Here is a 20,920-nt window from a genome sequence, read left to right on the forward strand (position 1 = left end):
CACGTGATTTAATGTAAAATTTTGAGGATTTTAAAAACGGATTACAGCTATAATTGAAAAGACTTTGCACTATCTACCTTCACCTTCACCTAACCAAACCAACAAAGAAAATAATATAAAGACGAACATCACTATTCAGTATTCACATACCCAATGACATTCACATGTTATTCATTGTTGGAGTTTGGAGTTTGGACCATATAATAATATAAAAAAAATGGTGGATTACACATTTAGCCTTATCCTTCACCGTTGAGATCAAATTCACGCGACCCGACTCACTCCTCTTCTTTCTCTCTCTACAACTATGTCTACCACCAGTCTCCTCCGTTTCTCCCTCTCCCCTCTCAGCTCATCTCTCCGCCATCGCTATGAGTTGCCCCCTCTCCACTACAAGCGACGCCGTTCGCATCTTCCACATCCGCCCAGATTCCGTAGCTTTACCCGCATTTCCGCCAAGGCGGTGGAGTTTAAATCGCCTACCAACCCCCAACTGCCACTGCAGGAGAAGACAGCTCAGGAGGAGACTAATTCCACTGTGTTACTTGATGTGTCTGGAATGATGTGCGGCGCGTGTGTTACACGAGTTAAATCGATTATCTCCGCCGACGAGCGCGTTGAGTCCGCTGTGGTCAACATGCTGACCGAGACCGCCGCGATCAAGCTGAAGCAAGCAGTCGCAGTCGGAGAAGATTTATCTGGCGTGGCCGACGAGCTGGCGAAGAGAGTGTCGGCGAGCGGATTTGACGCGCGACGGAGAGTGTCGGGGATGGGGGTGGAGGCGAAGGTGCGCAAGTGGAGGGAGACGGTGGAGAAGAAGGAGGCGTTGCTCATGAAGAGTAGGAATCGCGTGGCATTTGCTTGGACTTTGGTTGCTCTCTGCTGTGGCTCTCATGCGTCTCATATTTTGCATTCACTCGGCATTCATATCGGTCATGGTGAGATTTTTTACTTTCTTTTCAGCTTTCCAGTTAGCTGCAACGACCAATGATCAACGCAAAACGTTTAAGTTCGAGTTCTGCCTGAATTGCTGTATGGCCTATTAGTTTTAGGTATCAGCTGTGCTGACATCTGAGGTTGTTGCATTTATTCGACCTTTCAAAAGCTTTTTAGGTACAACAACTACTTTTGCATAAGGACCGTGTTCAGGGGCTTTGTGCCTGAAAAACCATAGCAACTCCAGCATCCAGGATTTAATTTGGGAATATTTGATGTTTAAGGATTAACTTTGGCGCATTTTCCAGAAACTTAAATTATGTACAAATTTGTACCTTTTCCATTTCCCACATTGATTGTTGTAACTTAGTGCCTTTATTTTATTTATTGTTGTATAGGATCAGTCTTGGATATTTTGCACAATTCATATGTGAAAGGTGGTTTGGCTTTGGGCTCTCTGTTGGGACCTGGACGAGGTTAGTTTGCGCAAATTAGCTGGATTGCTTTTCATATTAATTTGTTACACTTGAACTTTATGTGTACTGTAAGAATGTATGTGTATCATCAGGTATTGCATACTTTTTCTGCTAACACAATTAACTACATTGTGGTCCAGACTTGCTTTTTGATGGATTAAGGGCTTTTAAAAAGGGTTCACCAAATATGAACTCTCTAGTTGGCTTTGGAGCAATTGCTGCATTTGCAATTAGTGCGGTAAGTATGTAAATGATGTCTCTTTTCATGGTGCTTCACAGTGCAAGTTGTTACTTGTTTGCAAATGTACTTCACTGATTAATTGTCATACTCTTTAGGTGTCACTTCTCAACCCTGAACTTCAATGGAATGCTGCGTTTTTTGATGAACCGGTACGTTTTGCTATGACTTAAGTTTAAACTTTTTGAAGGCCAAAAAAGCACTATCAAGCTTATTCCGTAATCATGTATGACTTGTCATTGTAATTGCGATTAAATTTATATGCTGATAACTGCTCCTGGTGCAATTTGTCAAGTTTCTCACTGAAATTAATTGATTTTTAGCATGCAGGTCATGCTTCTCGGTTTTATCCTGCTGGGGCGTTCACTTGAAGAAAGAGCTAGGATCAAGGCATCTAGTGACATGAATGAGCTATTAGTAAGTTTTAACTGTTGGCTCCTCTCAGGGGAGCTTTCTCCTAATCCTCGATCTGCTCATTACTACTCCTCCAAATAAACAGAGTCCAGACACACCATATGTCAGCAGATAAACATTTGTTACTAAAACATATGTTTTTATAATGGCAGTTTTTGCACCTTAGAACTGTTGAGAGAAACTAAGAGGTTTCTTCCATAATTTCTGCACAACCACTATGTTCAGATTATTTATGTGGACTTAATGTCAACCAGTTGTTTCTATGAATTTATCCTGTACGTTTTTTTTGGATAATGTCTTGGTATACTGCTAACTTGGTCACAATGCAGTCGCTCATATCAACTAAATCAAGACTTGTGATTTCTCCCTCTGGAAGTGATGTTTCTGCTGACAGTGTTCTTTGCTCTGATGCAATGTGCATTGAAGTTCCCACCGATGATATCCGGATTGGTGATTCGATCTTGGTTTTTCCTGGAGAAACAATTCCTGTAGATGTAAGTGATTCTCCATTTAAACTTTTCATTACTTGAAGCTATACAAAATTTTCTGGCGGCATTTGGTAGCATCTGCTTATGTTACTTCCATTTGATTTTATCAATCTGATGTATCCTGTTTCATGTCCCTGTTATGTTTTGCCAGCTGTTCTAAGTATCTTTCTCGTGCAGTACGCTTCCGATAGATGCATGATTATTTATCATAAAAACATGAGAATCTCAGATCAGAAGATTGGTTGGCCCTGTCACGAAAAAGGAGAAAACAATAACTGTGGGATAAGATTATTAAGAGCATATATATACCACACCCATTCCTGGGATCAGTAAATAAAACGTGATTGAGGATATCTGTGTAAATATTTGTGGTACTTATAGTAGAATGCAGGAACTTGTAATTAGCTACTCTGACCCCAACAAGTCAACGTCGTCTCGTGTGCGTGCGAGACATTCACACCAATAAAGAAAAAAAAAGAAACTTATAAGCATAAATTAATAATAAAATAGAAGAAAACAAACAATAATTATTCCCAAAAAGATTTTTTCTCGTCTGGAAAATCTATTTTGTAACCATGTTCACTCTCTGGTGAGGTGCTTGCTGAAATTGAAGAAAAAAAAAATACAGGAGTCTATATTTTACCATGCTGAAAATTGTTTTATGTGTATCTCTTTATACAAGTGAAAATATGTCTATTTAATGGATGAGTAGAAACATCAAATTTTCTGTGCAGGGAAAAATCCTTGCAGGTCGAAGTGTAGTGGATGAGTCCATGCTTACAGGTGAATCTCTTCCTGTATTCAAGGAAAAAGGCCTTTCTGTTTCAGCAGGAACGATTAATTGGGTATGAGGATATTCAGAGTATTTTGCTTCAGATTTGGTTCTAATTTTATGCTTTCGGGTGGCAACCTGTAGAAACTTTTTTGCCTAAATTTGATTTTATAGGTATTTGCATGCATCTGCTGAGCGAAAACTTTTGTAGGAAAATAACCCCCCTACTCCTCAAACCCCTGGACAAAAAACAAAGCACCTTAATAATTATATGACTTCTATGACTTATTTGGTTAATTTATATATTTTACCTTTATACTTGTCTATGACTTTTCTTGTGCTTGATTTTCCATATCCTGGAGGAGCATAGTTAATTAAGATTGGTTCAGCTGTAACTTCTGTTATGAATTTTATATAAAATGGTTTTACATTTATAGTTCTAATGTTGGTCTGATGCTTTTATCCCGACATTTTTCAGGATGGTCCTTTAAGGATAGAAGCCTCGTCCACCGGTTCAAATTCAACAATATCCAAGATTGTTAACATGGTCTTCTCTCTCTTCCCCTCCCACCTATTTATGTGTGTGCATGAGTAGATATCCAAGACTGTTAACATCGTCTTCTCTCTCTTCCCCTCCCACCATATATGTGTGTGCATGAGTAGACAGCAGAGCTTAGCTAGACAAGTGAGAAAGGTGTGGTTGACAGCTGACCTTTTTTACATAATTCCTTCTTGTTTCTCAAGGTTGAGGATGCTCAAGGACGTGAAGCACCTATTCAAAGGCTTGCAGATTCAATTGCTGGCCCTTTTGTATATAGTGTCATGACACTGTCAGCAGCCACATTTGCTTTCTGGTAGGTATCTGCATCTTCAGTTTCTGGTAGTAACCATGAGACAGTAGGAGTTTCATGTTACTTTACTTACAATCCAAGTCAATTATCATCCCTTTTCAGCGAAGACTTTGGTTGTCTATTTTGTTCCTTGAGATTTTTATATATAGACTTATTTAATTTGGAGATGATGTTACCAGTGTTTTATTTTATTAGTACGTGCTTTGATGATAGCTTGGTTTTTTTCGCCTTCGTCAGGTACTATATTGGAACTCATATCTTTCCAGATGTCTTGCTCAATGATATAGCTGGACCAGATGGAAATTCACTGCTATTAAGCATGAAGCTTGCAGTGGATGTTTTGGTGGGTATACTATGAACTTTGTGGAACTGAGGACATTTTAGTTATAATGTCCATTTGACTCAAATATATGCGTTGCTTTTGTTAATATTTGAATTTTTTCATATAATTTGTTTACACGACCAGGGTGATTTTGGGGACCTAATTAGTTTTTTTTCAATTAGGGATTTAATCTCATTTTTACATAATTTGCACGAGCATTTGGAATTGGCTTTTTTATATGTCTGGTGTATGTAGTTGTTTCTTTATGCGTCTCCATACTTTTATTCCTATTCTTAAGAAATTGGGGAACTGAATGATAAATCTTGTTTGCATTTTATTGACTTCTGTTGTTTCTTTTCCCTTTATTCTATTTGGTGTACCAATGAATGAAAGTTGATTCCTTTGTTCTCTCTGGTGTATCAATGAATGAGAGTTGATTCGATGGCGGTACGATTTTAGAGTATGCTGGATAAGTAGCTGGTTGCATGTAGTTACAGTTTAAAGCATATTACTCGAACAGAAAATTTACGTGTAATGCACATTGAAATGAGTGATGCGAAGCTTGGTGGAGATTCATGGAAATATCAGATGGTTTCTCTTGTGTCATTCATAATATATTTTTGTTCATATACAAAGCATACATGGGTTAATGGCTATCCAGACCTTTTGCATATGCTACATCGGATATTCTTAATCTTCTCTGATTAGATACCATTTTCTTCCAGGTTGTTTCATGTCCGTGTGCTTTGGGCCTTGCTACGCCGACGGCAATTCTAGTTGGCACGTCCCTTGGTAAGATATCTTTCATTTTAGTTTCAGGGACATTCTTTTTAGTCATAACTCTACTAACTTGCTGATAAGTGCAGTATTGGTCTGGCTACTCGTTAGATCTGGGATAGTTACCCTGAATATTACATGTCAAGGCAGAAAATCCATAAGATTAGTAAATTAAGAAGAAATGCCATTCATATTGGCTGAATCTTCCCACCCAAGCACGCAAGCTTGATGCTTTTATTTGCCACTGCTGTAATCAGTATTGATATTTGGTTTTGGAATCACCTAGTGAGCATAGATATTATGTACGGGAGAGTCCAATATGAATTATTTGGCCAAGGTTACAGAATTGAAACAATTGATAGTGTGTGAGCTCTAATTTTACTCAGTAAAAATGCAGTTAGTTGCAGGTGTGGTGCAACTTCAGGCACCTCTAGACACATTACATTATGAAGTCCGACTGTTTGAATTTTCCTGAATTACTCCATAATGTTGGGCCTCTTTGCTGGAAGCTTTACTTTTTTCTTCATGTTCACATCAGGAGCAAAACAGGGACTTCTTATAAGAGGAGGAGATGTATTGGAACGTTTGGCTGGAATAGATTACATCACCTTAGATAAAGTAAGCATCCAGGCACCCTCTTTTCCATGTGTGATATCCTTTTACTGTTAAAGTACCGTAAAGCTATCCATCTATATAACAAGGATAAGATTAGATAAAGCAGAAATATGCAACCATATTACCCAAGTTGACTATTGTGTCTTTGCTATTTTCAACCTTCAGACAGGAACTCTTACTGAAGGAAGACCTACTGTATCAGCTGTTGCATCTTTTGGTCATGAAGAATCAGAATTACTTGAAATTGCTGCTGCAGTGGAGAAAACAGCCTCACATCCACTTGCAAAGGCTATTATAGCTAAAGCCGAATCGTTGAATTTGAATATTCCTAGTACAAGTCGTCAATTAGCTGAACCAGGGTCTGGAACCTTAGCAGAAGTAGGTGGGCTTTTAGTGGCAGTTGGCAAATTAAGTTGGGTTCATGAGCGTTTTCAGCAGAAAAAAAGCCTCTCTGATTTAAAGAAACTTGAGCAGTCTGTGATCCATCAATCATCAGCAGAGCATTCATCATCTAACCATTCAAGAACAATTGTTTATGTTGGGAGGGAAGGAGAAGGCATTATTGGTGCTATTGCAATATCCGACAATTTGCGACCTGATGCGGAATCTACTATAACTAGGTATTGTTTTTCTTCCTAAACCAAAATACTCAAAATTAGCGTGACTGGAAATTAAAGCCAGCCTACTTCATGCAAGTATCTTATTTGACTATAGCTTGGGGTTTCCTCCTACGTTTTAGAATAATTTCTGAAGGTATCTGGTTATGAATTGATTTATTTGCTTATTGTATTATAGAGATCAGTGTCATTCTTCTTTGACTTTTGTCATTTGCTCTTTACCAAATGGATGGGAAAGGTTCAAACTAGAAATACTGAACCTGCTTTGGGCTTACATAACCTATAGGCATTTCTAAAGTATTTTGTCTTTTCTCCTATATCTTTTCTCTTTAAATTTTTTAAGGCTTCAGCAGAAGGGGATTCGTACAGTCCTCTTGTCAGGGGACAGGGAAGAGGCAGTTGCAGCTGTAGCAAAGACTGTTGGGGTAGAAAATGAGTTTGTCAATGGTTCTTTAACGCCACAGCAGAAATCTGATGCTATTTCAAGTCTTCAAGCATCAGGCCATCGTGTTGCTATGGTAATTATTTATTGTCTGGAGTTGAATGTCTGGGAAAAGTGACTGCTTTCTTTAATTTCGAGATCAACCACGATCTTCACCGAGTGTAAGCTGATAAAGTGAATACGTCACAGCTCACCAGTGATTATCCCTGTTTTATGGTTTTCTGAAGGAAAATGATTAACTTGCATGAGCATGGAAGTAGTTGAGTACGAGCAAATTCTATAAGGATAAATGACAATTGTGTAAACTATTTGCAACATTTGATGACTTGATTATTTTTTAGCTCACTCCTTATGGTAATCAAAATGAGGATGTGAATATGTAGATGCGCAGGATGGTGGCAAGTAGCTGAGTATCTGACAATTACATGGAAGCTAACTACATTTTATTTCATCTTATTTATTATAATGATTTTGCTCCTGTGTTGTTGTTTTTATATTATTATTATTATTATTATTATTATTTATTTAATTATTTCCTTTTTTTTTTTTGGGGGGGGGGGGGTGTTGGATATGAAAGATAACTGCTGATAGTAGACTATTACATTTGACTGTTTATAATAATCTTGATGCTAATGAAAATATGGATGCGCATGGATGTGCTTCATCGATTTTGTGATTAATGTATTAATTAATATCTGCTATTTGAGAATTAAGACAGCTAAACTAACGTGTAATTTTTTAAGGTTGGTGATGGTATTAATGATGCGCCTTCGCTTGCCCTTGCTGATGTTGGAATTGCCTTGCAAATTGAAGGACAAGAAAATGCTGCATCAAATGCAGCATCAATTATACTCCTGGGAAATAGACTTTCACAGGTATGTGTTTCCCTCTTGTCATGACACCTGCCACTGCCACCCTTTATTTGGTCATGTTGCCATAAATGGAGTTTGCCATTGTTCAGTGGTTGACATGTATATTCTGCATGACGTTTACCAGTTCAAAAACATGAAGCAAAAGGCTGGTTGTAGTATAGGAATGAAAAGAAGGAAGCTATTGCTTATATATTAGCAATTCAGCATTAGCTTTTCATGTTCTGTGGTGGTTTTTGTCTGTCCACGATCGTCTTCATGTTTTACACTGTTGGATATTCTTGTTAATTTTCCTATCCATGTGCTAAACTAGGAATATGGGTGTTCAGTATGAATTTTTGCACTTGTGTTCCTTGGACTGAGAATATTCTTGTGTGTGGCAGGTAGTAGAAGCAATTGATGTTGCAAGAGCAACAATGGCAAAAGTTCGCCAAAATTTGACCTGGGCAGTTGCCTATAATGTCATTGCTATTCCAATGGCAGCTGGAGTACTACTTCCCCATTTTGATTTTGCTATGACACCTTCTCTTTCAGGTGAGTGCACTAGTTCCTCTAAACCCAACTTCAAGTGCTTCTTAACATCATATCCTAATTTCCAAGTTTTCCTAGCAAAAGAGTAGCCAATTGCCAGAATCATGCTACAAACCTCAGACATGATTTGATTTATTCAATAATGAGTAGCCCATTGGATTTATTGAGAGGCTGAAGGATACTTAGTTTTCAAGCAAATATCCTTCTGCTTCCATTTCAGTGACCCTTGAGAACTCTTAACATTTTTGCCAGTTGATTGTTTGAATTGGGATATTGTTGCCATGATATGTTTGTTTTGGCAGGGGGAATGATGGCTCTGAGCTCGATCTTTGTTGTCACCAACTCACTGCTTCTGCAGTTCCATGGTCCTCAAAGGAAGAAAGAAAAGAGTAAAACCAAAATTTATTCTCAATAAAATGAAGTATTATCTGGGTGAGTTAGCTTCTTTCAATTGAAACTGATGAACGCCCTTGCGTTTGTTATACTTTCTCTTGAATGGTAAACAATCGAAATGACCAATTCAGGATTCTTTTTTCCCAACAAGCAGAACAGAGAATTTCTTCAAATTCAATAGTTGGGAACAGTATGCTTAAGGCATCTAGGAGGAAACAATTGTGAAAGCAGGCGGATGGTGATGTACCCAAATGTTAAATATTTTCTCAGCCGAAATGAAGATAGAGGCATTATATACAATTCCGGAGCCTCTCTGCATTGTAAACTATAGAAATGGCAAACTAGGAATAAATTTGTTTCCCTCAGTTGCAAAACAGCCTCTAGAATTTATATTTATCTAATGAATAAAGAGGATAAAAGTGTGGCATATTGGGCTTACGGCGTTGTTACTGGTGTCTGTCTGTTCAAAATTGTATACTGCTGGGCTTTACGTCTTTGATGCATAATGCCTGTGTTTAATTTGAACAATCTCAAAATATAATCATTGATGGATACGGAATACGATATATGTATTTGCATAAATATGTAAAAGTGTAGCTTGAAACCTACTTAAAGTACATGTCTGGGAATATCTCTGCTAGTATTCATAAATTTTGATGTAGAAGTCATTTTTGCATGCTTTGATGGCTCAAAACTCAAAATACTCGATTGAAATTCTACCTAGTTTTGAGCATTTTCACAACTGCATTTTGGGCGGCCTGTAAAAGAAGGGGGGCTTTGATTAACTTTATCATAGGCCCGAATGCCAGAACCCTGTTCTTTTCGAAAATACCATACCGCAGACAACGTTTTGGCGGATACTGTACCTCTTTCTTTGCAGAATTCGTTAATGGATCACAAGTACTAAGCATAATTAATATGAGAAAAAATCTTGAATTGTTCGTTAATTTTTGATAATGTTAATACTATAGAAATGGGCATACAAAAATACCATAAAACCTCAATACACTCATTGAATGGGCACGTGAGTGGGATATCTATTGTTGGAAGTACTTCCATGCGAAAACGATTTGCATGTGCTACTTGGCCCCATTAGTGCACCCCCCTCCGCACTCCAACCTTTCGCTGTGCTCACTAGACAAAGAAATATCCAGTTTTGTCAGTTAAATTCCATTAAGAATTGGAACACAATATTTATTTTGAGGGATTTGTTTATGACAAAGTTGAACACGTGGTGGGCCTACTCATGGCGTGGGGCAGCCCAACGGTCTCTACATTAGGCCCAAGTATCAGGAAAGAGGTTCAAAGTTTTCATTAGTTGATTTAAGACCAAAAGGTCCAAATCCACGTTGTTATGCAATGAGCCTCTCTATACACTTTTTGGTGCTGATTAAAATTCTTTTCACAAATTTGGTGTGTTAAACCAACTACATTTGTTAATCTTTAAAAAGGGCCTTCATTCAAAGTTCAAACATTAATCTTAAATCCTTTTTTTTTTTTTTTAAATGCTTCATAAGCAAGTGTGACATGGAATGAAAGTAGGATCCTCACGGTACAGTTTTGATTTTTTTTAAATTTATTTTTAAATTGAATTGCCATCTGTAGTTTTATAAAATATTTTTTTTAAATTATCATTTTAAAAATCTTAAATGTGCAATTTTGTGGGGTTTCGGGCGGTTTGGCAATTTTAATACTTATATATGAAAAAAAGGATATTGAGACTAACAAAAATTAAGAAATGAAATAAATATTTGTATGTAACAAGCAAGAAAAATTAATATTAGGCATCATAGACCACCAAAACTCTCAACAACTTTAAGTAAATTAAAATATAAGATCATATATGTTAATTCAACAAGAAACGCTTAATCCAACAAAGTCAATGATCTATATATGAAATTCTTCTAAAAATTAATAATTTTATATAATTATTATATATGATGTAAATACAATTATATATTTAGTGGTGTCGTACAATTTTTTATGATTTTTTTTAATTCTAAATTTAAATCAAATTAATAGTATATTGTATTTTACTCTAAATTTAAAATTACAACTTAAAATATAAATTATGAAAAATAATTCGATTCAATTTGGTTCAAACATATTGAGTGATGTTAAATTTTTTGATCACTCCTAAATCGAAGGAAGAGACTTGGATGGAAAGAACTGCATGCACCAGTGCACTAACGCCGTTAAAACGTCCGTCAAACTGTCAGCCTTAGAGAAATGCGGACCCACACACGGTTTATTTATATAATGTCAGAGTGAATGACTAGACAAGCGGCCTTCCCGAGGTAAGAAAAAAGTAGCATAGGTAACTTTAAAGTGACGGCATGGTCAAAAGTTTGGGGCTATGGTAGAATTTAAGGATTTTTTGTGGCCATCTTTTATATATCTTATACTTTGGGGTGTGGGGGGGGGGGGGGGGCAATGAACAAGAATTGAGAGAGCCAGTGTCTAACAAGATTTCATAGTAGAATTGACAAAGTGTCCCAATGGCATATATATATATATAGGTATATATATTTTTTACTCCCACACATTTTCAGTAAATTTTAAACCCAACATATTGACAACGAAATATCAAATCCCAAATTATTGAAGTGTCCCGGTTGGCAATTTACTTCACATTGTTTCATGCTATCATTATTGCTATAAATTATTAACAGCAGTAGTACTGCCAATTAAAGCCTGCATCAGATATTTTTCTTGCTGCTATACAAGAATCAAACTCATGTTAGGGAATGGATCGGGTCAAGATGGATAACGGTTGGAATATAAAGGCGATAAAAGACACACGAATTTGTTAATCCAATTCGGATATAAATCCTACGTCTGGGGGCGATACCAAGCACGGAAAAAACACTCAAAGAGGAAGAAAATTGAGGAGTACAACACACACACACTTGTATGTAAGTTTTCACCACACGTGAAAGACAACACTCACTCTCATCTCAACTCTTTCTTTTATCTTTCGATTACACAGAGAACTTATATGTTTTTCTCTCTACTCTACTCTACAAAACAATGCCAATAAGAGTAGTACTTATAGCCATGACTTAGAGTCTCCAACTCAACTTGGGATTTCTAAGTTGAACCGAGTCATCCTTGACTTGACTTAGAGTCTCCAACTCAACTTGGGATTTCTAAGTTGGACCGGGTCATCCTTGACTTGACTTAGAGTCTCCAACTCAATTTGGGATTTCTAAGTTGGACCGGATCATCCTTGACTTTTTCAAATCAATCTTCACATCTTTACAACTCAAACAAGGCTTTCCATAGTTGAGCTAAGTCTTGATTACTTTCTTGCATTTTTCAGATATGAACTTGTTTAAAGGTGAATGTTCGAGATAAGGTTAGGCCAACTGCAGAGTTGATTCCCCTTTTGAGGGTTTAAGCAAATATTATGTCCCCCCATCATGTGAAGTAAATAATAATGTTGGAATCGGATTTGATAAAAAATTTAATTAATTAGGTATAAACGTGATATATTCATACTTTTTTTAATGTTATATTAATTATATACTAAATATATTATATTTATCGTATAATTAATTTATATGGATCAAATTGAGCATAAAAAAACTCCCATAATAATGATAGTCTGTAGTTTCCTCAAAGTTGGCACTTGGCAAGCTTTCACTGCACAGGAACGTGAGATTAAAAGGCAAAAATAGATGGAGCAATGTAACTTGGAATCTATGTACTGCTATAGGTTGCCATATCCATAAAAACAAGAATGATGAGAGTGCAATTCCATAATCAGAAAACAGCCAAATAAGCATTGTTATGGTACAAGGCCTATCTATCCTATTTCACACCTTTCACCAACGGAGTAAATGGTAAATTCTCATGAAGGTTGTGAAAAATGGGTAAGAATTACTTTTATGAGTTTCTGTCCAAAAGTGAGTTCTGATGTTGCAACCATTTTTTTCTTTTCTTTTCTCTTCTCTGTGAGTAGGAGAGTGTTTAATATGATGGTTTTTATTATACTGGGTTACATGGAACAGTCTTCAAAATGCAAAAGTTTTCTATAATAAAGATTAAAGTTTTAAGCTTTTCTCGGCAAGAGTAAAATAGTATTGAAGTTTATCGAGAAATTAACTTAGTTGATGAAACATCTCAAGAGAAACTGGAGTTGAAAACTAGTCATGATTTCATCAGTTCTGTCCTTGAGTTGAAAAAGGGCCATATCATCATAAAAAGAAGGCAGCGCCATAAGAAGAAAACAAACAAAACTCACTCACTTTTTTCCATTTATCCAGCAAATAGTTTATATACACAAAGTAGAAAAAGTGTGAATGTTTTACAGTATACAGATTTGAAAATTTGTATGGGCGTGAGTGATATGAACTGTGATTTACAGGGTTGCAGCTATATGGTAAATTGGTTAAAGAGAAGAGAAAATGGTACATTGTCAACTGAAGAAAGATTGCTATCTTAAGCTCTCACCTCTCTGCTCAGACAGCGACTTGTTATGCTCAGAAAACTCAATAAAGATTCAAATTTTTGACTTCGTAACTTTTTGAGGCATCTTTACTGTTAAGGATATATACGTACATACGTATTATGTTTGGTATATGTATTTATGTTGTTCTTTGTATATATATTTCAAAAGGAGAGAGGGAGAGAGGGAGGGGGGAGTACTTGTTCTCCCAAGAATACTCAACAAAGATTCCACCCTCATAAAACATTGAGGAATATACAGGACTTTGTTCGAATCAGGATATGTATGCAGAGAGCGAGAGTGGTTAACTTTTCCTTTTTCTATTGGTAATTAAGAGTGGTTTACTTGTTAACTACAGAGAGATGGGCTTATTTTGTTGGAAATTAAATGTGGGGATACTTATCTGTATGTATATATGGAGAGAGAAACTGATGTAATACTAATGAGAGAGAGGACTAAGAAGTGAGAGCTGTAACCTATTGTTGCAGCAGAGCTAGTATCAGAACCTTGGCAGAAGGTCTTTTAACTTTTTCCCTATTCAAATAATTCTCCATTTTCCGCCCACATAAGCGTATCTCTATCTTTTTCTCCACATTTCCTTACATGCATAATTATTTACACTATTTTTTCTCTCTCACACACTCAGAACACACACTGCAGAGCTCTCTGGCAGAACGATGTGATTGAACATCATATCAAGCCACAGCCTGCTCTTCCTTCTACTGTCACATTTTTCGACATCTTTTAGTAATTATATTCCCTTCTTCCATCTCTCTTTCTTTCTTTCCTACGTTGGTGAATCCTTTACCTCCATCCTCTGATGCCAGTATTGGAGCTTTCACCTTTTTAAATCACATTCCATTTCATTTCTGACTGTTTTTAGGTTGAGGTTTCATGACTGGAATGAGTTTGCATTTATAGTTGTGATTATTTTTCTGTGAAATGGTTAATGAGAAGTGGGCTATGGCTTATTCTTGGGAAAGAATCATTCTTGTTGGATTTCTGGCAGTGTGCTTGAACTTTGCTTCTGTGGATTGTGATGATGGTGAGTGCTGTTAGTGTTGGCTTTGGCTTTTCCTTATTCTTGGCTTATTAGAGCACATGATCTTGGAGTTTAGTATTATAGCCGTTTAATTATCGATTAAACTTTTTAAAGGAAGTTTCACTCTGTTTGTCTTTATTATAATTATGCCTAGGACATACTAAACTATCATAATCACGTCATTTCTCCACGAAGCCTTTTGCATTGTTTTGTTCCACGCCTTAACCAATTTCGTTCAATATCAAAACTTTCAGAGCCTTTGTTGTCTCACTGATGTATGCTTACCGTTCTCTTTGATTTTTGTGAATTTATGTGGAAAAGGGACTGTTTTGCTGGAGATAAAGAGGTCATTTAGAGACGTTGAAAATGTGCTGTATGACTGGATTGACTCGCCATCTTCAGATTACTGTGCGTGGAGAGGGGTGACGTGTGATAATGTCACCTTCAACGTGGTTGCACTGTAAATTTCTGTTTCTTGGTTCAGTTCCGTCTTTTCCATTGTTTTCTCACTTTATGGATATTCTTCTGATTAATTTTGGGCATACATGAAGTAATATTTCGTGGCTTTTACTATAAAATTACACTTATTTGAGCTTTGGGTGGTCCAAGATATGATCCTTCTTTAATTTTTTTCCCACTTATGTGCATACATTGCAGTAATCTCTCGGGTTTGAATCTTGATGGTGAAATTTCACCTGCGATAGGCCAGCTTAAAGGGCTACTCTCCATGTAAATTCACTTTCTCCTTTTAAGTTTCTTTTCTTTAGCAAATTATTTTTGGCTTGAGAAATAGTGATTGTTCTGTGTTTATAAATTAGTGATCTAAGGGGAAATCGGCTCTCCGGACAGATCCCAGATGAGATTGGGGACTGCTCAGCTTTGATAAGCTTGTAAGTTCCCGTTTGCTGTGTCAATTTAAGAGCAGTTAAGAAAGAGCTGTTTATATTCCATAAAGCTAGATATGCGATTGCCTCATGATGATTAACAAATGTGGTTCAGGCATTAGTTTAATTATTTGTTTTTTTTCTTTCCAACCACGTCTGAATAACGAATTTCCATATTTAACAGGGACTTGTCATTTAATGAGCTCTATGGAGATATTCCCTTCTCAATGTCAAAACTGAAACAACTTGAGAATTTGTAAGTTGAAAAAGCAATTTGCAATTATCTTGTTTCACTATTGTAAGTGTTTTTGTGTTGCAATTTATGCGTACTTTTTGCTTTAGCTTATCCTCATCACTGCTATTTAAGTATGTGGATTAACTGCTCTCCCAGGATTTTGAAAAATAACCAGTTGATTGGTCCGATCCCCTCAACACTCTCTCAGATTCCTAACTTAAAGATTTTGTGAGTAATAGTGGTTTCCCCATTTCTTTTGATTTCACTGTAATATTGCATGTTCTGAGTCGCAAGCTTTGAATTCATTGCTCCAGGGACTTGGCTCAGAACAAGTTGAGTGGGGAAATACCGAGATTAATATATTGGAACGAAGTTCTACAATATATGTGAGTTAGATTACTTCATGAAATATACAGGTGGATTGACTACGTACTTTATGATTCTAAGAGTTTTATTGTATTTAATAAATAGTGGGTTACGGGGTAACAACCTACAAGGTACTCTCTCTCCTGATATGTGTCAGCTGACGGGGTTGTGGTACTTGTAAGTTTCCAATCACTTTCCTCATTGCTCGAGGCTCCCAACATTGTGCATAGAGTATTTGTTGACAAAAACTTGTAATCTTGTTACGTGCAGTGATGTCAGAAATAATAGCCTGAGTGGTTCAATACCTGAAAGTATTGGCAATTGTACTGCATTCCAGGTTCTGTATGTACCTTTACTGACACCATGTATGGAATTTGAGAAAGTCTTTCCCACAATTAAGCTTAAAATGGCTTTTTCTTTTTTCCATGTAGGGACTTATCATTTAACAATTTTAGCGGTGAGATACCATTCAACATTGGATTTCTCCAGGTTGCTACCTTGTAAGTGTCTTCTGACTTGCTTGGTAAAATACCCTAGCTCATTTAAGACTTAAACCATACTTGCTAGTGATTGAATTCTTGCATATATTAGGTCATTGCAAGGTAACCGGTTTTCTGGGCAAATTCCATCAGTTATTGGCTTGATGCAAGCACTTGCAGTGTTGTAAGTGTTTCGTTGTTTCACTTGCATTTGTAACTTTGTATTTCATATTGGTTTTGTGATTTAACTGATTTTCTATTGTCTCGGCGCTGTCCCTGATGCTTTGTTATTCCAGAGATCTTAGTTGCAACATGTTGGTTGGAACAATCCCATCAATACTCGGAAATTTAACGTACACCGAGAAGCTGTAAGCATAATAATCTTTTTCAGAGTCCATTGTTTTGTCGTATGGATTACGAACTAACTTCGAGAAGTAGGTCTGGACAGTTTCTAGTTTACCACCATGTTTATTAGAAGGCGCACATGCGACTGAAGTGCAATGAAAACATCTTTGTCTTACCCTTGCCTTTCAGCATCTATATTTGATGAGTGGTTGTGTCATGTATGATATTGTTTCCTGCAGCTCGAGCTTTCATGAATTTTAGCGTTATGTTTACATATGTGTTGACTTTTCTTTTTTAACCTTTGATCATCTAATCTTGAAGGTATCTGCAAGGGAACAAGCTAAATGGGCCCATTCCTGCTGAGCTTGGAAATATGACAAAGCTCCACTATCTGTATGAATCTTTTGCACTATTTCTTCCCCTTTCTAGTAATGTTCTGCATGGTGACCTGACAAATTATAATTCAAGAAACTATTTGTGCGTGCAACATCTGTTGGTTTTCTTGGAGGCATATGATTTTCTTTTTGAACGAGGACCGTAAAAACACTTGTATTTGTAGTTTGGTCTTATTTAATCCTTTTCCAGGGAATTGAATGATAATCTTCTGACTGGGCATATCCCACCGGAACTTGGGAAGCTCACAGATTTGTTTGACCTGTATGTATTTTCTCGATAAGCTTGCTCATATTAATACTTATGATCTGTAAAAGTTAAGTTATATTTATGATATTCACACAGAAATGTAGCCAACAACCATTTGGAGGGGCCTATACCGGATAATCTTAGCTCCTGTACAAATCTAAATAGCCTGTGAGCATCTTAAGCTATCTAGCTTTCTTTTTTGTCAAATGATTGTTCCCTTTCAGGTTTATTACTTGAGGTTTTGATGACAGCAATGTGCATGGAAATAAATTGAATGGGACCATTCCTCCTGCATTCCAAAGGCTGGAAAGCATGACTTATCTGTAAGTTCCCTTCTGTTTTCTTGACAAGTTGTGCTTTAAAACTTAGGATAAATCTGTGTTTTTGTACCAAATTCTTCAAATCATTGGCATCGTCTGTATTTGACATCTGACTTTGTAGTTAATGCTACTGTGCAATCTACAATATTTTTCTCTGAATATGTGTTCTGCTCTTGATCACATTTGTTAGGAATCTGTCCTCCAATAATCTCAAGGGCCCCATTCCGATTGAGCTATCACGCATTGGTAATCTCGACACTTTGTAAGTGTTTGAACTCTGCTTATTCAGTAATAATTTCGCTTGCTATGGCATTACTTTATGATTGTTATACCATTCTTCTTTATTCTGGTTGGAACAGGGACCTCTCAAATAATAGGATCAGTGGTTATATGCCGTCCTCTCTTGGCGACTTGGAACATCTCCTTAAACTGTGAGTGCTTCATTTCCTGATTTTCAGTAGTTATGATGCATCTTTCATTGCTAACTCTCTTCATTTATTGAAATAGGAACTTAAGTAATAATGATTTGAGTGGGCTGATACCTGCCAAGTTCGGCAACCTGAGAAGTGTTATGGAGATGTAAGGAAATAAACTACACAAGGGTTTGAGTTTTCTCTTTCCCTTTGTGAAGAAGTGGCTACTTATTGAGTATGCTTTTTTGTGCAGAGATCTTTCAAATAACCACCTTTCAGGTCCAATTCCTGAGGAACTTGGTCAGCTGCAAAATGTCTTCTTGCTGTAAGAGCAGCTTCTTCTCTCTGTGTGTGTGTCCATAACAAAAGGCTCTCCTAATGTGAAATATTAGATATGTAATAATTGATGTATTGTTGTCTTAATGACAAGTTAAGCAGCAGTTTTGCAAATTAACTACAGGAAGCTGGAGAACAACAATATATCTGGTGATGTGATGTCGCTGTCCAGTTGCCTCAGTCTTACAGTTCTGTAGGTTCACTACCAAACTTACATTTAAATAGTGACATATGATAACTGCTTGGACGATTATTTTCAACTTTGATGTTATTGTGCCTTTGCAGGAACGTATCGTACAACAATCTTGCTGGTTATATTCCTACAGGAAACAACTTCTCAAGATTTTCACCAGATAGGTAGGCTTTCGGTTAATTATCTTGTTGCTTTTTTCCTTTTTCAGTTGTCATTAACTTTTCACTTTTCAGCTTCTTAGGAAATCCAGGCCTTTGTGGTTACTGGCTCGGCTCGTCTTGCTATGCCCCTCGGCCTGCTGAGCGAGGTCAGTATAGACTGATATGATTAAAATGATTTTCTTATGGCTCTACAGTGCCCTAGTATACAAGCTAATGTTTGGGGATAATGTTTTCTGCATTTATGTTTGCAGTTGTAATATCTAAAGCAGCTATACTTGGAATTGCCCTGGGCGCCCTGGCAATTCTTCTTATGATTTTAATTGCAGCTTGCCGGCCGCACAACCCAAAACCCTTTATAGATGGGCCACTTGACAAACCAGGTACCTTATTTTCATTCATTTAATTCACCAACTCAAAATGACAATGAAACTCCACTTGCAGAACAGGTTCTTAATCTAAAACTTCATTATGCTTCTCATAGTTTCACGTTTTCAACAGTTAATTACTCATCCCCAAAGCTCGTTATCCTCCACATGAATATGGCACTTCATGTATATGAAGACATTATGAGGATGACAGAGAACCTGAGCGAAAAATACATAATTGGTTATGGAGCGTCAAGCACTGTCTATAAATGTGTTCTCAAGAACTGCACGCCTGTTGCTATTAAGAAACTCTATTCACACCCTCATTGCCTGAAAGAATTCGAGACAGAACTAGAGACTGTTGGGAGCATTAAACATCGTAACCTAGTCAGCCTCCAAGGTTACTCCCTTTCTCCAACTGGGAATCTTCTATTTTATGACTACATGGAAAACGGAAGCCTCTGGGACCTCCTTCATGGTGAGTGCTAGGTTGCATGTTGACATGCATATTGTGGCTAGTCAATGCTTGTTGAAGCTAACATTCTATCTTGATCATGCTGCTTCTCAGGAACTACTAAGAAGAAAAAGCTTGATTGGGAGACGCGTCTTGGTATTGCACTGGGTTCCGCACAAGGGCTTGCATATCTGCACCATGATTGCAGCCCCCGCATAATCCACCGAGACGTGAAGTCATCTAACATTTTACTTGACAAGGATTATGAGGCCCATCTTACTGATTTCGGCATAGCCAAGAGCTTATGCCCATCAAAAACCCATACATCGACTTATATAATGGGAACCATTGGTTACATTGACCCTGAATATGCACGCACTTCTCGCCTCACAGAGAAATCTGATGTCTACAGCTATGGAATTGTTCTTCTGGAGTTGCTTACTGGAAGGAAAGCAGTGGATAACGAGTCGAACCTCCATCACCTGGTAAGTTCTCTATGGTTATTTTTTTTAACAAGAATAAGAAAGTAGAGGCCTCAAATTTGGCAGTTTTGTAGTTCCTCTTAGATATGTACACGGGTTTATTGTTTTTCTTTTTGTTTAAGATATTAACCAAGGCCGCAAGCAACGCAGTGATGGATACCGTGGATCCTGAGATCCTTGAAACATGTAAAGATCTTGGAGAAGTGAAGAAAGTTTTTCAGCTGGCTCTTTTATGCACCAAGAGGCAACCATTGGATAGGCCAACGATGCACGAAGTAGTTCGAGTCCTTGGAACACTTGTGCCTCCTCCGGAAGCTAAATTGTCGACCCCCACAATCTCGGCTCAACTCCAATCTGCCAGAGCCCAATGTTACATGGACGAGTACGCAAATCTCAAGACTCCTCACTTGGTCAATTGTTCATCCATGAGCACATCAGATGCCCAACTTTTCCTCAAATTTGGAGAAGTTATTTCTCAGAACAGCGTTTGAAGTAGAAAAGACGTGGAAATTATTGTACAAAAGTTGTAGCAGCAGCAGCAATTGTTGTAGTGAGCGCAGCCGAAATAGACAGGCTTGTGTTGGCAGCAGAATTAGAAGCATGTGTATTCTCTGTTACTGTTTGAAATTTATGGTGTTTAGAGGCCACTTTTTCTCCTGCTGGAAATGGACTTCCTGCCTCTCTGAGTTTTGGCTCACACTTTTAGGTACTTCACTCTGTACATTGCAATAATGCCTTTCATTCTGCGATCAGTATGTATGGAATTCGACAAAGATTTCATGTAATTATAGTGCATAATTTTTTAGGCCAACCCGTGTCTTATTCATTGGGGAACCAAACAACTTGGGGCCGTGTGCCGCCAATTTGATTCTAGCCCAAAAGAGGTTGATGTTGACCCATTATGAAAAAGACCCATCAAGCCCATATTCATTTTTTAAACAAGGCCTTCTCCACAAACTGACAAATCATTATTCCAAGAATCGGATGCGTGAAAGGAGCGATTCAGATATTT

The 20,920-nt window shown here is 37.3% G+C and overlaps 2 protein-coding genes across 5 annotated transcripts; both read left to right on the forward strand.

The window, feature by feature from the left end:
- The first annotated feature begins 167 nt into the window (after positions 1 to 167).
- LOC105164606 (copper-transporting ATPase PAA2, chloroplastic) lies at positions 168 to 9,179 on the forward strand. Of its 3 annotated transcripts, none has more exons than XM_088881707.1 (18): positions 177 to 938; positions 1,335 to 1,412; positions 1,553 to 1,650; positions 1,749 to 1,802; positions 1,981 to 2,067; positions 2,394 to 2,558; positions 3,287 to 3,397; positions 3,803 to 3,871; positions 4,069 to 4,178; positions 4,413 to 4,518; positions 5,223 to 5,289; positions 5,813 to 5,892; positions 6,055 to 6,509; positions 6,850 to 7,024; positions 7,692 to 7,823; positions 8,201 to 8,351; positions 8,651 to 8,780; positions 8,873 to 9,179. In XM_088881707.1, exons 1-17 carry the CDS (start codon positions 308 to 310, stop codon positions 8,761 to 8,763), a joined length of 2,682 nt encoding a protein of 893 aa, XP_088737833.1. In that variant the 5' UTR covers positions 177 to 307; the 3' UTR covers positions 8,764 to 8,780; positions 8,873 to 9,179. The 3 variants fall into 3 exon arrangements, with proteins under 3 accessions (XP_088737834.1, XP_088737833.1, XP_088737832.1); XM_088881706.1 differs by having other exon boundaries at positions 179 to 938; positions 8,896 to 9,179; XM_088881708.1 differs by lacking the exons at positions 6,850 to 7,024; positions 8,651 to 8,780; positions 8,873 to 9,179 and having other exon boundaries at positions 168 to 938; positions 8,201 to 8,339.
- A 3,311-nt stretch (positions 9,180 to 12,490) lies between these two features.
- Positions 12,491 to 20,719, forward strand: LOC105164605 (Leucine-rich receptor-like protein kinase family protein). 2 transcript variants are annotated; one of them, XM_088881277.1, is made up of 27 exons: positions 12,491 to 12,616; positions 14,555 to 14,693; positions 14,891 to 14,962; positions 15,052 to 15,123; positions 15,302 to 15,373; positions 15,509 to 15,580; positions 15,667 to 15,738; positions 15,824 to 15,895; positions 15,989 to 16,060; positions 16,150 to 16,218; positions 16,310 to 16,381; positions 16,494 to 16,565; positions 16,864 to 16,935; positions 17,128 to 17,199; positions 17,281 to 17,352; positions 17,436 to 17,507; positions 17,695 to 17,766; positions 17,864 to 17,935; positions 18,012 to 18,083; positions 18,171 to 18,242; positions 18,378 to 18,446; positions 18,539 to 18,610; positions 18,680 to 18,753; positions 18,859 to 18,987; positions 19,106 to 19,450; positions 19,541 to 19,911; positions 20,031 to 20,719. In XM_088881277.1, the coding sequence occupies exons 1-27, from the start codon at positions 12,613 to 12,615 to the stop codon at positions 20,397 to 20,399; spliced, it is 2,865 nt and encodes a 954-aa protein (XP_088737403.1). In that variant the 5' UTR covers positions 12,491 to 12,612; the 3' UTR covers positions 20,400 to 20,719. The 2 variants fall into 2 exon arrangements, with proteins under 2 accessions (XP_088737403.1, XP_011081595.2); XM_011083293.3 differs by lacking the exon at positions 12,491 to 12,616 and adding an exon at positions 13,374 to 14,236.
- Positions 20,720 to 20,920: the final 201 nt, after the last annotated feature.

This window comes from Sesamum indicum, linkage group LG6 (genome assembly GCF_026168435.1).
Source record: "Sesamum indicum cultivar Baizhima isolate 11 linkage group LG6, ASM2616843v1, whole genome shotgun sequence".
Lineage (NCBI taxonomy): Eukaryota > Viridiplantae > Streptophyta > Magnoliopsida > Lamiales > Pedaliaceae > Sesamum > Sesamum indicum.

Excerpts from the sequence above, each read along its gene's own strand:
- LOC105164606 (XM_088881707.1), top strand. The coding sequence starts at position 308 with ATGTCTACCACCAGTCTCCTCCGTTTCTCCCTCTCCCCTCTCAGCTCA. Across the intron at positions 939-1,334 it reads CGGCATTCATATCGGTCATG|GATCAGTCTTGGATATTTTG; the intron begins GTGAGATTTTTT and ends ATTGTTGTATAG. Across the intron at positions 4,179-4,412 it reads GCAGCCACATTTGCTTTCTG|GTACTATATTGGAACTCATA; the intron begins GTAGGTATCTGC and ends CGCCTTCGTCAG.
- LOC105164605 (XM_011083293.3), top strand. The coding sequence starts at position 14,134 with ATGGTTAATGAGAAGTGGGCTATGGCTTATTCTTGGGAAAGAATCATT. Across the intron at positions 14,237-14,554 it reads TTCTGTGGATTGTGATGATG|GGACTGTTTTGCTGGAGATA; the intron begins GTGAGTGCTGTT and ends TATGTGGAAAAG. Across the intron at positions 15,124-15,301 it reads TGCTCAGCTTTGATAAGCTT|GGACTTGTCATTTAATGAGC; the intron begins GTAAGTTCCCGT and ends CATATTTAACAG.